This window comes from Mixia osmundae, assembly GCF_000708205.1.
Source record: "Mixia osmundae IAM 14324 unplaced genomic scaffold scaffold_9, whole genome shotgun sequence".
Lineage (NCBI taxonomy): Eukaryota > Fungi > Basidiomycota > Mixiomycetes > Mixiales > Mixiaceae > Mixia > Mixia osmundae.
This window is the reverse complement of record NW_014575555.1, coordinates 137,900-151,331: the sequence shown is the minus strand read 5'-3', so window position 1 is coordinate 151,331 and position 13,432 is coordinate 137,900. Positions and strand designations below refer to the sequence as shown.

Below are 13,432 nucleotides of genomic sequence, written 5' to 3'. Positions count from 1 at the left end.
CACGTAGAATGTCAACATGTACAGCAACAGATGTTGTATGTAGCGTCTAATATGCTCTCAAGTCTCTGTGCTTTGCGCATCTTCGCGTTCGCGTCTACGTTGCTCTTCCTCTTCGAAGCTGTCTGAAAGCGGTACCTCCCGGATCTGAGACAACGATGAGCTTGACAATTGGTCATCGAATCATGCGAGACCTACGGGGAAGGCGCACAGGAGGCCAAGGATGGCCAGGCCGCCATTGAGAAGGTATACTGCTCTCAGTGCCTTTTGGTAGGCATCAATGGCGATACTCTGAGTATCTGGTGGCAGATCCTTGACGATGGAGGTGGTATGCCGTATCTTCTCGATGAGCTGAGATGAGCGAATTCATCAGTTCTGTGCAACACATGGCGCAAGAGACGTACTTCTGCAGAGCCCGGGCCGGTAAGATTTGCTCTGAGCTGACTTGTGAGGATGGACTGCATGAAGGAGCTCGATAGCGCCACGCCGACAACTTGACCGACGTAGCGAAAGAGGTACGAGAGACCCGTAGCTGTGGCGTGATATGAGCCCCATCCGGCGAGAAAGAGAGGCAGATTCACCTGTTGCCATGTCCGCACGATCGGCTGTTGATATGAGTGCGACTACAAGTACCACACGAGTCACGAGAGAGATCATTGCCATGCCGGGCAGGACACGTACTGAGTAATGAGGTGATCAGGCTCGAATATCCGAAGCCAGAAGGGATCTGTCAAGATGGATTCACAGTGAGCTCAACGATCGAGCTGCATCAATTGATCTGACTGACCACTGCGATCCAAGTGAGCCATGCTGGTGAGTTACGGTCGAGCATGACCATGATGATAAAGGCGACAATCGGTAGACCTGCCGAGCCGACGATCAACCACCAATATTTGCCGGTCCGTCTCATCAGCTGCACAGACTTCAGCGCAACGTCGAGAGTTGGTGAGGTATACGCACATAGCCAGAAACAAGAGAGCCGATGGACAGTGCAACGCTGTTAGGTAGTAAATGCAAGCCCGCTTCGCCAGCTGTCGATAGCTTGACACTCTCGAAGAAGAGCGGGTAAAAGTAGAGCACACTGAAGCTGATGGCCGATGCGATGAAGTTTGACAGCGCAATGAAGAAGATCGAGCGCTGTCTGAGCAAACGCAGTGGCATGACGGGCTCAGGCGAGACGTACGCTTCGACGAGGCCGAAGATGAGAGTGAAGACGACCCAGATGATGAGGGGTGCCCAGACCCAGGGACTTGACCAGGCATAGTCCTCGTTGTTCTTGAAGGAGAGTCCAAGCAAGAGACTGGCTACCGCAATGACAAGCGTCGCGCTGCCGGCCCAATCGACTCGCTTGACCTTTTGCGACAGTGTGCCGGTTTGACCTGGCACTCGATAGCGAACAAAGATGAAGACGAGGACGAAGCAAACGATGAGAGGCGGGATCTGCATGAGAAAGGCCCATCGCCATCCGAGCCGGTCTGCAATCAGACCGCCGAGCGGTCCCCCTAGGCCTGCACCTGCGCCAAAGCAGATATTGACGAGACCTTGTACGAAGCCACGTTGCTTGAGAGGAATGAGATCGCTCGCGATGATGCTCGAGGTCGTCATGAGACCTCCGCCACCCATGCCGGCAATCAACCTTGCAACGATGAGCGTCTCCATACTGCCTGCGAGACCGCACAGCAGCGTGCCGACGGTGAAGAGTGTGAGGGCGAGCATGCTGGCGCCTCGTCTGCCGAAGATGTCTGACAGCCTCCCGTAGAGAGGTGTGCAGGTAGCAGTGGCGAGCAAGTAGGATGTCGCAAGCCATGATGACTGATTGGACGCTCCGAACGAACTCGAGATCTGAGAGAAAATCGTAGCCACGACGGTCGTATCGAGAGCGCCGAGGAAGACGCCGGTCCAGACGCCGAGGAAGATGAGGATGGTCGCTCTCCGGGTGACATCCTGAGGATCTCTGTCATCCAGAGAGCGTGCGGCCTTTGTCGCTGCAATCGCTTCATAGTCGGCCGCCTGTGCAGCTGGCGAGAGCAGCACGGTCCGCTCATTCACCCGCTCTTCTTCGTCTGTGAGCACTTTGGAGGCCGGCATCCCGCTCGGCCGTACCGACGTGGAAGTCAGGCTCGAGGCTCAGCTCGAGGCGGCTCAGCCAACAAAATTGGATCAGGAAGCGCGCAACAGAGACGAGAGGAGACAAGACAGCGCAAGGATGGTCGTCTATGGAGGTGACGAGGTCTCTGCCGTCGTGCTCGACATCGGCACCTCGACGACGCGAGCAGGGTGAGCCATGCAGCTGACCTCCCAGCAGGGCCAAGGCTGATGCAGAGTGAAGTTATGCCGGCGAGGATTCACCCAAGAGCATCATCCCGACTTCTTACGGCTACGTGCCCGCTCGAGACGGCAAGGAGGCCCAGCATTACTTCGGACAGGCTGGCCCCAACGTCTGGCGAGCTCACCAACGTGTCCTCAACCCTTGCCAAGACGGCATTGTCGTCGACTGGGATGCGGCAGAGCAGCTCATTCACTCCTCCCTCACCGGACAACTGCGGATACCCAGTCTGGCAGACAGTCCGCTTCTGACCACAGAGCCTAGCTGGAACACAAAAGCCAACAGGGAACGCATGCTCGAGATTGCGTTCGAGACCTGGCAGGCGCCTGCATACTATACCGTCGACCGCGCCGTGCTCGCTGCCTTCTCGGCTGGCAAGGGTACTGCTCTCATCGTCGACATCGGTCAGGAGCTCGCTACCGTCACGCCAGTCTTTGACGGCTTTGTTCTGCGCAAAGGTACGTCGAGACGCGTTTGCATCGACTGGCACGCTCACTCACTCACTCTCTCTCTGGCCTGCAGCCATACAAAAATCCTCTCTCGCCGGCGGACTGCTCAACACGAGCCTGAGCACATCCTTCCGGACGCAGCAGCCGCCATTGCAAGTGCGGCCTCACTACCTCGTCAAGTCAAAGACCCCCGTCGAGCCAGGACAGCCTGCCAATGCGGTCTACCGCGAGGAGAGGATGCCTCACTTCGCGCCTGCCCCCGTCGCCGCGGCGGAGGGCGATGCGGTCATGCAGGACAGCAATGCCGGACCGACAGAGGATGATATCACGACAGCAAGCTTCCATGCGTATGCAGAAGCCAAAGTCATGACCGAATATAAAGAGACAACGGCCGCCGTCTTTGACCACCCCTGGGATGAGAAGTAATAGCTGCATGGCCTGAAGTGTCCACCGCTGACACATCGGGCTCCAGGGCTGTTACGCAACGGGGCTCAAAGCCTTTCGAATTCCCAGACGGCTTCAATACCTACTTTGGCATGCATCGTTACGCCATACCCGAAGTCCTGTTCAACCCGCGCTTCCTGCCAGCTGCTGTACGCGCAGACTTGTGGCCCGTAACGGCATAGCTGATGTACGGCCTGCAGTTCACTCATCTACCGTCACCCTCGGCGCATTCGGGCTCGACCATCCCCACGCCAGCTCCGGGCGAATCAGTCTCGATCCCTCACATGATCATCAACGCCGTCAATGCTTGTGACGCCGATGTCATGCCTCAGTTGTTGCTCAACATTGTCGTCGTGGGCGGTACTACATCGATGCCTGGCTTTACAGATCGTCTGCAGAGAGAGATGGAGTCCCTCTCGGGCAGTGTAAGCCCGCCAGTTGTCTTTGAGCGTCTCCTTGTGCTGACGCTTGCGTGCAGCTCAAGGTCAAAATACATGCGCCTGGCAATTCAGTTGAGCGCAAGTATGCTTCATGGCTAGGCGGCTCCATTCTCGCCAGCTTGGGCACATTCCATCAGCTCTGGATATCAGCAGCAGAGTGAGCTCTTCTTGACGCTCGGCACTGATGGAGCTGACTCGCGCGTGCAGATACAAAGAGCAAGGAAAGACGATCATCAACAAAAGAGCGCGGTAGAGTGCTTCTTCGGAAGAGGCTGTTGTACTCGCTTGTACATCTCATCTAACAAAACCTGACAGAGCTACTCGTGCATGTGCTAACTGTTCGTCGGCGGACCGGACGCTGCACTGGCTGCGGCAGCAGATAGCGGATCTTGGAACTTGTCAATCTCCTGTGCTTTCGAGAGATCTTGCCGTCTCGTGCCTGTATCTAGCCCTCTGAATCGCTTGCGCATGTCAAGCTATCATCACGTATGAGCTCAGCATATCGTCAAGCGAAGCCAGACGTGCCATGCCTCGCTTGCATTCGAAGAAAGCCGTCCGCAAGTGGCGGCACTCTTCTGGCAGCTCGTTCGTATGATCCCTGAGGCAAGTAGCCACATCGTTGTGATCCCTGACGCAGCAAGGCGATCGCTGTACGCAGAGCACTAGATCGGCTTTGAGGTTTCGACAGGCCATCGCTATCGAAGTCTCGCCTGAGACGAAGCGGTAAGTTTAGCAATCCGACGAATTCGCGCGCTTTTAAGGTCGATTTGAGTTCCCACCCGAATCGACGAGCGCTACTCCTCCGACAGCGAGGACGGACCGCTCTGCTGGCATGACCCCATCACACAGACGTCACGCTATACACATTGCCGAGAGTTCGTCAGCCCTTAGACCGCGTGCGCCAGTCTGTATCTGCGCAAAATGACTGCACGAACATCTTGCCCGACAGTGCATCTCGACTGGTCGAGCTAGCTCACTCTTCTCAGCAACTGAAGCTGCATACAAAGGGGATGTTGTGACCGCGGGAAAGAGGGGATGCGAAGGTGTGGGGAAGCAAATTCATGCGTACGAAGTTGCAGGCGAGTCAGTGTCTATTTTGCCTCGAGATCCCACACAGTCTTGGAGCAAAGCATCGAACCGGACTCCTAGGTCAACAGAAAGGCGATGTAGTCCTGCTGCGCATATCCGATACCACACAGGCATACCATGACCCCCTTCTACGGCTTTGAGAATCAACAATAGATTTGGACACGAATCGGTACTACGACACTGTCAAGTCCTCGTATTGGCGTGAGCTGCCTCAACGACGCAGTGCGAGCACAGTCTGACTTCCAGGCGCGTCGTAGATCTGTCTCGGATCTTTCGGCGTGCCATATCTCCGGAGAAGACCAGTCCAATGAGAATCATATACAAGTTTCAGCCTCGTCAGAGCACGCACAGACAACCGTCCATGCACTTTCCGGCCTCTTTCCAAGAATGATCCAAGACAATGGGACGCGCACAGCCAAGCCTGCGCCAAAGTGATTGCGCACGCAGATCCTCTCGCTTCGTAGACGATGACGGCAGACGCTCTATAGAAGTACCGCACACGTCCACTCGAGGCAGTAGCGGAGCCAACGGCCTCTCTTGAGGCTGTCGGGGGCGACAGCTGCATCCCAGCATCAGCATGTGAAGCCAGTGACTCACCAACGCAGCAACAAGGCCAGAGTCAGTCAGCAGAATCCTTCGTGATGGCTGCATATCTGACGGGCGATCAGGCGTGAGCCTGCCAGTCCGTCGTTGGCAAGGCCCAAAAAAGCTCAAGCGAGACGCTGCGGCCGAGTGTAGCCGAATGTCGAAGAGCTCAGATGGCTGTACGATCCAGAAAAGGAGTGAGTGTCGCAACCTCCGATAGCGCCTCGATACCGGAAACCCTGGGTGCGTCTGAAAATTGGCCCGATCAGGAGGCTGCCTGAGGCTATCTCATTGGCACACGCTAGACAGTGCGCAGAGCGATCAGTGCAGCGGATCAGGCGTCGTACTGCATTGCACGAGTGTCGTTGTATTACCGCATTTGCATCTTTCTCATCTGACCTTGAACCGTCATTCGTCGCGTCTACAGTCTACAGCTGCCGAGCTGCCGATCACCTCGACATCTGTTTGACCGCGAGGCGTGCTGACCTTCGAACCAGCTCGTCATGTCGGCGCAAAGCTCACCAAGAGTGCACATGCACGAAGGTGTGTGCCTCTGAAGCTCAGCGAGACGGTTGCGTTCCCGCTAAAGGCAATGTATGGCCAGTCATTCCTGGGCTCTTCATTGGCGATCTGGCGTCCTCGCAGAACTTCCCGCTCCTGCGAGAGCACGGCATACACAACATCATCTCTGCCAGTGTGTCACACCTCATCAGACCCGGCGTCGGGCTGACGCTCGCAACAGTGAAGCAGAGATATGTCGTGCCAGAGGATTTTGCGATCACTCGCATAGCCGTAGACGACAACAACTCGACAGACATGATCAGTCATTTCAAACGCTCCAACGAGATCATCAGGCACTCGCTCAATCAAGGTCACGGCATCCTCGTGCACTGTCAGGCGGGCGTCTCGCGTAGCACGACACTGGTCGCTGCATTCCTCATGTCAGAATTCGATCTCGAAGTGGAAGGTCAGCACGCTTTGCAGCTCAAGCAAGCAAGCAAGCTGCTGACCTCAAGCACGCGCAGAAGCAATCGCGAGGATACAGAGCGTACGGACGATCGTAGAGCCAACAGAATTCTTCATGGGCCAGTTGGAGCTGTACGAGCGATGTGAATGTGATGCCGATCCTGCCAAGTATGCAGAGCTTCGAAGGTTCCTCATGCACGGCAACGTTGGCGAGATCACCAACGGCGATGGCGTGCCAGACAAGCTCTATCTGGCTTATTTTCCCTCTCCTGCCCCCTCGCCCCGACCGCGATCGGGCTCAGATCCGTTTCATGATCTCAGGATGACATCGATCTCTTCCGTCGAGGGAGATGACCAACCCATCTCTCGCAAAGGCAGCATCACTCCCCAGGAAATGTCAGCGCAACGTACAGAGTTTCTCACCTCGATGCGAATGCGACGCGCCAGCAGTAGGAGCAGTCGGGGCAGCAAAGGACGCGAGGCAGATCAGGCTGCACGTGCGGAAGTGCGGCAGATGGCTGCCAATGCCGCTAGTGCACCCATCGCAGATGCACCACCTCCACGCAGAACGTTTCGCTCAAAGCCGACAGCGCTGACGCCTGCGCAGCCTGCTGTGCCAGCGCCGAAACCGCCCGTGAGCAACGTCGTCAATGTCGGACAGGATCGTAGCTACATCTCAGGACGAAGGCTGCGATGTAGGATGTGCAGGCGAGAACTGGCATCGCGCGAATTTATCTTGACGCATGAGCCCGGCGTCGGGCAGCAAGCGTTTGCGCCCCATAGACGAGATATGACTGCATATCGAGCACAACTAGAAGAACTCAAGCTCAAGGAGAAACAACGGCTCGAAGTGGAGCAGCGCCAAAGACAGCAGAGGCAGCAGCCCGACGGCCAAGCAGATGACTCTGATTCGATCCAAAGCACGGCAGCAGACGGCGCGCCCAAGCGGTTGGCAGATCGCTTGCCAGCCAACCTGGCCAATCTCCGCGTCTCCTTACCTCCCGTGTTTGATCCCACACCGCCAGGCTCTAGCGAAGGCTCGCCGGTCATCGAGACGCCTTCCTCCCCTCCGTTGCTGCAGTCATCAAGCTGTTCAGCCTACTTTGTCGAGCCGCTCTCCTGGATGTCGAGCACGCTCGAAGGAGGTAGTCTGGGCGGGAAGCTCGCGTGCCCGAACGCGAGGTGCAATGCTAAACTGGGCTCGTTCGACTGGTCGGGAGCTCAGTGCGGTTGCGGTGCCTGGGTGGTACCTGGTTTTGCACTCCAAAAGGCAAAGGTAGACGAAGTGAGAGCGTAGCCATACGTGATGTAGAGTCTTTGCAGGGTGTGTGATGACGCGCAGGTCATCGGGATATCGCGAAGCCTGGTGAGACTCTCTCTCTCTCTGGCATGCCATACGTGGCGAATCGGGGCAAACTCAGAACGCGCGCTTTGGTGAATTTCGTAAATCTCAGAGCAGTCACTCATCGAGCAGCATGAGCAGAGTAGCGCCATTGCTAGTGTCCAGACGGGCACTGGCATCTGCTTCGGGCTTCTGCTGTGCAAGACAAGCGCAGTGGCAGCTAGCGCAAGCCGCCAGGTTGCCGCCGAGAACGTTCAACTTTGCACATCGCTCGTTGCACTCTACGGCTATACGACAGCCAGTAGCTAGCTCTAGTATTGCTGCAAGCTTATCCATGAGCAGCACAATACGGTCCTCGCCATGTTCCGTCAGCTTGCTCGCAACGGGGCACGCAGCGATCCGATCGGCATCCACACTTGCAATGTCAGGTGCGCCGCTCAGTCAGACGTTGCCCGTTGCGACACCCATCCGCAAGGCTGCGCTCGATCGGGGGAGCGCCCCTACACATCGAGATAGTTCGTCGAGTCAGGAGCTGCCTCGTCTGACGGATCCTATCGTCGTTCCTTACCTCTTGACGATCTCGACGATGGTCTTCTTCATCGTCATCTTGGGCGGTCTCACGCGCTTGACAGAATCAGGCCTGTCAATCACCGAGTGGGAGCTCGTCACGGGTGTGCTGCCACCTCTGACACATGATCAATGGCAAGTCGAGTTTGCAAAGTACAAAGCCACGCCGGAGGGTCAGATCACGAACAAGAACATGGGCATGAAGGAATTTCAGAGCATCTTCTGGATGGAATGGTCTCACCGCATGCTGGGCCGTGTCATCGGTCTGGCATTCCTGCGTGCGTCTTGCCCGTTTCGCTTTGTAGACAGTCTGACTGATCAAAGTTGTGCAGTGCCGATACCTTATCTCATCTACCGACGGCGACTGAACAGGCAGAGCGGGGCAGCGCTCTTCACGATCGCCACTCTCATCGGAGCACAGGGCGCTCTTGGCTGGTACATGGTCAAATCTGGTCTCACTCATGCCGCGCTAGCCGAAGCCAACCCTTCAGGCGTTCCGCGTGTCTCCCAGTACCGCCTGGCTGCGCATCTGGGTATGGCCTTCATCGTCTATGCTGCTTCGCTACGCGTCGCGTTGGGCATCGGCAGAGATTGGAGTCTGGCTGCCAAATCGACTGGCCTGTCGGGATTACCTTCAGTCGCCAGCACGATCTCGACCTTGCAGTCTCGCACGGCGGGCAGGACACGCATCATTCTGACCGCGCTGACAGGTCTGGTTTTCTTGACTGCTCTATCAGGTACGGGCAGTTTGCAACGCTCAGGTGTCATGACTGATCGCCCGAGCAGGCGCATTTGTGGCCGGATTGGATGCTGGCCTGGTCTACAATGAGTTCCCCTACATGGGCGAGCATCTCGTACCACCCCGAGCAGAACTGTTCGATGCGAGATATGCGCGCGACAAGGACGGTCACACCGATCTCATTCGCCGCAATATCTTTGAGAACCCGACGACGGTCCAGTTCGATCACCGTACGCTAGCAGAGACCACCTTTGTTTCCATCCTCGGCGTATGGCTCTATGCTCGCAGACCTCTCGTGCGCAATGCTTTGCCACCGCAGACGTACAAGTGGATCACAGCCTCGATGAGCATGGCCGTCTTGCAAGTCTCGCTGGGCATCTCGACGCTCGTCTACCTCGTGCCGACGCCTCTGGCAGCGGCCCATCAGGCCGGCAGTCTTGTCCTGCTCTCGCTGTGCATTGCTGCCGGTGCCAGCTTGCGCAGACCGGGCAAAGCCGCACGTCAGTGGCTAGCTCGGAGGCCTGCTCCCGTCAAAGCAGCCTATGCGCGGCCCTTGACGACCCAATAGAGAGCCCTTGCAAAGTCCTGTTGTTGATTGCAATGCATGCAACTCCATAGCGCGCAAAACAGTATACAATGGGCACAATATGCAGAAAAAACAGCAAGGCAGAGGTGTCGTGGGAGCTTATGCAGCGGTAGGGTGAGCAGTTGCGACCGTCTCGCCAGTTGCGGTGCTCTGGGAGACATCGATGAAGCCGCCCTTTGAGGCGTGACCTTGCTTGCGCTTCTCATTGAAATCACGGATGGCGGCCTTGATCGCATCTTCTGCCAACATGGAGCAATGTAGCCTATCGCTTGCCTATGAGCACACGTGTCATCAGGCGGGACAAACAGGTCTGACATACTTGACGGGCGGGAGACTGAGCTCCTTTGCGATCTCGGTGTTCTTGATCTTGCCGGCTTCCTCGAGCGTCATGCCCTTGACGCGCTCGGTCATGTACGACGATGAGGCGATGGCGGATCCGCAACCAAAGGTCTTGAACTTGACGTCTGAGATGACTCCCTGATGGTCGTTGATATGATGAGCACATGAGCGAGTGCTTTGCGAACGGTGACCTACTTGATCGTCGACTCGGATTTGAAGCTTCATCACGTCACCACCTGTGATCGATGCTTCAGCCAAGGTAGCATCTCACTGCCTGGAGACTGACATGCTGGTGCGCCGACCAGTCCCGTACCGACGTTGATATCCTTCTTGTCCATCGAGCCGACCTATCAAACAAAGTCGCCTCAGTCAGCATCCATCGAGCTTTGACGCAGTCAAGCGAAGCGAGGCAGGCTCACATTACGAGGTCGCTCGTAGTGATCGAGCACCTTGGCGTGGTAGCTCCTCCTCGCACTCGATAGACCTGACGTCGAGGAGGGTTGAGCAGATCGTCTGGAGCGCACGAGCACTGAAGAAGTCGAGGGTGAGAGGGTGCTCAAGTGTGCGCCCGTCTGTCGAGTGGCAACCGTCTTGGCTGATAGCAACGACTTGGCTGATGCCGTGACAGGCCTGATCATGGCTCTTCCTTGCATCTTCGTCTCGTCTCAAAGTCTTCTGAGCCAAATCGATCCGTCTGGCCGCGGCATCATCGATTGACGCCACCCAGGTGACGTGTCCGATACGTGTCGTGCTCTTTCTGCGAGAGTCCAAGGTCGACCTGCCATGCTGCGATTACGACCTCTGATTGCTGCGCCACTGCCAGCTCCATGCTCATCGACATCACAACTACCGCCGACGAGCTTCAGCAGGCGATGTATATGCACCACAACGCGCAGGCAAGCCCAGAGAGTCGACCGTGTGCCAGAGATCTTGCTCGAGCCGGGCATGGACATGGACGAGATGGAACCCTACGGCTACGATGATCTTCCTTCGTACGGTCACCTCGCGCTCGCCAAGGACCGCGAAAGGTTACACTACTTGCGCCTGATCGAGTTTCAACTGCCTCTCCTCAAAGGCTCGTCTTTCACCTGCTGAGCTAGTAGACTTGGCTCACCGGTGAGCGCTGGAGCAGATCTACGACGTCCTTTCGTACCACCTGCAAAGGATGAAGTGATACAAGTCCGCACTCAAAAGTGGATAGGCGTGCCGACGGCGGTAGATCAAAAAGTCGCCATCACCGTGCCCATCAATTCGCTCGAGCTTCCGACTGGTGAGGCCAGGGATACTATCAGGAAGCTCGCGGGTACACGTTGGGATGCAGAGAAGGACGTCATCGCCATCAGCTGCCAACGGTACAATACCCAAGAGGCAAATGCAAAGTGGTGCTCAGACACGTTGGACAGGCTGATACGTTCTGCAAGGGTGAGCTATTGCGTCCTCGTCGTGTCGTACTCAACCTGACGCAAGACTCGCAGGACAAGTCGGTCGATCTGAGCGATATCCCCTTGGACGACAGGCCGACGCTGGCGAGGATCAAGAAGCGTCATGCTGGCGTTACCTTCAAAGACTATCCTCAAGAGTGGCTCAAGTCCAAGTCATCATCATCCTCCTCGTGAGCCAGCTAGCACAGGTAGTCCCGGCCTTGTCAAAAGGCTAGCAATGCATTGGCGTACCTGCGCAGATCAAGCCTTTGCTTGAACGATGGGAGCCTCCCAGAACGATTGGCTGATGTCGCAAGCATTGATCGCTGCCGCCAAGATCAGCGATGCAACGTTGAGCAAGCGAGCGACCCACTATCGGCCTTTGACTTGAAGCCGAGGGTCTTTTGACAGGAGTCGCCACTCTTGGTCTTGCGATCAGCATAGCAGTGCTGGTCGACCATCCCAACGATCAACAATACCACAAGGTCGAGGCAACAGACTCACCTGCAGCATCGATGCGCCTGCATGACCTCCGCCCTCGTACGTGTTCGTCGTAGCGGCTGTGCCATCGATCGGGAAGATGATCTCGTGATAAGAACTCGCTGTCTTGACGGATCAGATCTCGTCGTACACCATGCCACAAGGCGTACCGGTGCAGCAATCATCCCACTTGGTGGGGACGAGGGGCACATCCGGCGCTGCTACTTTCAAAGTCCACGCCTTGCCATTGAAGGGTGCCGTAGGCGCAGCCGTCGTACCCTCGACGGCAGCGTCTGACTATGCGTTCATACCAAAGAGTCAGCTACATTCCAATGAGTCTGCATCATGTGAGCCTTACGAAAGTTGGCGCGGTATCAGGATTGCTGGAGATGTGCACGAGGAGATTGCCGTTTCTCATGCCGACGGAGCGGTAGGGATCCTTGGGACCATTGATCGGGCAGTAGCCAATCGAACCGACTGAGAGTACAGGATGAGTACGACGTTCGTAGGATGGCAGGGTGCGTACAAGTGACGTTGTAAGTCGTGACGAAAGCCGTGGGCGCAGTCGTAGAGGGTAAGGCGAGCGTTTGGCTGGCAAGGGCGAGCGAAAGAAGGCCGAAGGAAAGCATGTCTGTAGCTCGCAGATTGAGAGGAAGGAGGGAGCTGGAGAAGAAGGGTGCAGCACGCTTGCAGATGCGATGCAAAGGCAGTGCAAGCATCCAGCGCAAAGTGGCCGAGCCGCGTCTCAGGTGTAGTCGTTACGGGCGCAAAAGCGATGCATTGGCTTCCATTATTATTAGACGTCATTGTTGAAGACATCGTTGATGCCGGGCACGACGGGAACTGAGACTCCGTCGACGATGGCCTTTTGCAGGTGCGACATGATCGGATCGTCCACACGAACAGCCTCGATCTTGCCTGCCTCACCATAGAAGAGCGTGAACGCCACACCATCGACTGCCTCGCAATCAGTCTAGCAATCAAGGAGATAGACTGAAACGTCACGCACAGTAATACTCGGTCGTGCGGTACATCTTGCCCGTCAAAGGCGAATGACCGACCCGGATGATGCTTTGCTTTGGCTCATCATACCAGATGCCCTGCTTGCTTTACCTGAGCAACGCGGGGCAACGTAAGCGGAGAGGCATACATCGGGGTGAACAGTCCACTTGACGGAGTACTCCGGGACCCACGCGGGCGTGAAGAAAAGTTTGACTGCATTTGCTCCGCCTGCGCTTGCCGATGGGTTCTCTGATGAGTCGACGCCATTGCCATACACATGTGAAGCGAGTGTGACGAGAAGCGTGAGGGCGGGCGCGACCTTGAGTAACATGACTATATCTGAGATGAGAGAGCAAGACGAGAATTGGGGTCGTGCAATTTGGCGAGAGGGTCATGACGACCGAGGATGCGACACAGCAACTGGCAGGAGGGCATCGCGACGGCTCAGACGACGTCACAGTGAGGTCAAGTAGGCATGCAAGACAGGTATGAAAGCAGACGCGCGGTCGCCATTGTTGAGACGCCTTTGTGCTGTGGCTGAATTTAGCGCGTCCCTGAGTATCGACGAGACTTGGAGCTGATGAGATTATGGACTGAATCGTCGTTGAGCAGACTGCGATGCGCTTGCCTTCGTATAAGACCGGGTTGAGGTTCATGTCA

General features: G+C 56.5%; 8 protein-coding genes across 8 annotated transcripts; 4 read left to right on the top strand and 4 right to left on the bottom strand.

Moving 5' to 3' along the window:
• Positions 1-57: 57 nt before the first annotated feature.
• On the bottom strand, positions 58-2,085 carry L969DRAFT_19050 (uncharacterized protein; the record flags this gene model as incomplete). The annotated part of the gene is made up of 7 exons (XM_014710566.1): positions 58-144; positions 196-348; positions 402-529; positions 579-620; positions 679-724; positions 785-910; positions 958-2,085. The coding sequence occupies 7 exons, from the start codon at positions 2,083-2,085 to the stop codon at positions 58-60; spliced, it is 1,710 nt and encodes a 569-aa protein (XP_014566052.1).
• Positions 2,086-2,203: 118 nt separating this feature from the next.
• L969DRAFT_19049 (uncharacterized protein) lies at positions 2,204-3,909 on the top strand (the record flags this gene model as incomplete). The annotated part of the gene is made up of 7 exons (XM_014710565.1): positions 2,204-2,274; positions 2,327-2,781; positions 2,846-3,194; positions 3,245-3,365; positions 3,417-3,641; positions 3,695-3,813; positions 3,864-3,909. 7 exons carry the CDS (start codon positions 2,204-2,206, stop codon positions 3,907-3,909), a joined length of 1,386 nt encoding a protein of 461 aa, XP_014566051.1.
• A 79-nt stretch (positions 3,910-3,988) lies between these two features.
• L969DRAFT_104841 (uncharacterized protein) lies at positions 3,989-4,391 on the bottom strand (the record flags this gene model as incomplete). Its single annotated transcript, XM_014710662.1, has 2 exons — positions 4,182-4,391; positions 3,989-4,132 (listed from the first exon to the last, which is right to left on the bottom strand). Exons 1-2 carry the CDS (start codon positions 4,347-4,349, stop codon positions 3,989-3,991), a joined length of 312 nt encoding a protein of 103 aa, XP_014566148.1. The 5' UTR covers positions 4,350-4,391.
• Positions 4,392-5,772: 1,381 nt separating this feature from the next.
• On the top strand, positions 5,773-7,637 carry L969DRAFT_89515 (uncharacterized protein). Its single transcript, XM_014710661.1, has 4 exons — positions 5,773-5,873; positions 5,935-6,024; positions 6,073-6,297; positions 6,356-7,637. Exons 1-4 carry the CDS (start codon positions 5,834-5,836, stop codon positions 7,591-7,593), a joined length of 1,593 nt encoding a protein of 530 aa, XP_014566147.1. The 5' UTR covers positions 5,773-5,833; the 3' UTR covers positions 7,594-7,637.
• Positions 7,638-7,771: 134 nt separating this feature from the next.
• Positions 7,772-9,512, top strand: L969DRAFT_96096 (uncharacterized protein; the record flags this gene model as incomplete). The annotated part of the gene is made up of 3 exons (XM_014710660.1): positions 7,772-8,483; positions 8,538-8,942; positions 8,992-9,512. The coding sequence occupies 3 exons, from the start codon at positions 7,772-7,774 to the stop codon at positions 9,510-9,512; spliced, it is 1,638 nt and encodes a 545-aa protein (XP_014566146.1).
• L969DRAFT_104838 (uncharacterized protein) lies at positions 9,374-10,654 on the bottom strand (the record flags this gene model as incomplete). Its single annotated transcript, XM_014710659.1, has 6 exons — positions 9,374-9,792; positions 9,850-10,007; positions 10,065-10,105; positions 10,156-10,216; positions 10,289-10,515; positions 10,648-10,654. The coding sequence occupies 6 exons, from the start codon at positions 10,652-10,654 to the stop codon at positions 9,630-9,632; spliced, it is 657 nt and encodes a 218-aa protein (XP_014566145.1). The 3' UTR covers positions 9,374-9,629.
• On the top strand, positions 10,630-11,583 carry L969DRAFT_77715 (uncharacterized protein). The gene is made up of 3 exons (XM_014710658.1): positions 10,630-10,944; positions 11,002-11,291; positions 11,345-11,583. The coding sequence occupies exons 1-3, from the start codon at positions 10,653-10,655 to the stop codon at positions 11,483-11,485; spliced, it is 723 nt and encodes a 240-aa protein (XP_014566144.1). The 5' UTR covers positions 10,630-10,652; the 3' UTR covers positions 11,486-11,583.
• On the bottom strand, positions 11,503-13,103 carry L969DRAFT_65250 (uncharacterized protein; the record flags this gene model as incomplete). The annotated part of the gene is made up of 9 exons (XM_014710657.1): positions 11,503-11,616; positions 11,664-11,739; positions 11,795-11,892; positions 11,941-12,067; positions 12,129-12,247; positions 12,297-12,456; positions 12,573-12,727; positions 12,780-12,870; positions 12,921-13,103. 9 exons carry the CDS (start codon positions 13,101-13,103, stop codon positions 11,552-11,554), a joined length of 1,074 nt encoding a protein of 357 aa, XP_014566143.1. The 3' UTR covers positions 11,503-11,551.
• Positions 13,104-13,432: the final 329 nt, after the last annotated feature.

Bases quoted from the DNA above. Each gene is read 5' to 3' on its own strand.
- L969DRAFT_89515 (XM_014710661.1), top strand. From the start codon at position 5,834: ATGTCGGCGCAAAGCTCACCAAGAGTGCACATGCACGAAG. The intron at 5,874-5,934 runs GTGTGTGCCTCT...ATGTATGGCCAG, and splicing joins AAGAGTGCACATGCACGAAG to TCATTCCTGGGCTCTTCATT. The intron at 6,025-6,072 runs GTGTGTCACACC...CGCTCGCAACAG, and splicing joins ACACAACATCATCTCTGCCA to TGAAGCAGAGATATGTCGTG.
- L969DRAFT_77715 (XM_014710658.1), top strand. From the start codon at position 10,653: ATGCTGCGATTACGACCTCTGATTGCTGCGCCACTGCCAGCTCCATGC. The intron at 10,945-11,001 runs GCTCGTCTTTCA...GCGCTGGAGCAG, and splicing joins TCAACTGCCTCTCCTCAAAG to ATCTACGACGTCCTTTCGTA. The intron at 11,292-11,344 runs GTGAGCTATTGC...CAAGACTCGCAG, and splicing joins GGCTGATACGTTCTGCAAGG to GACAAGTCGGTCGATCTGAG.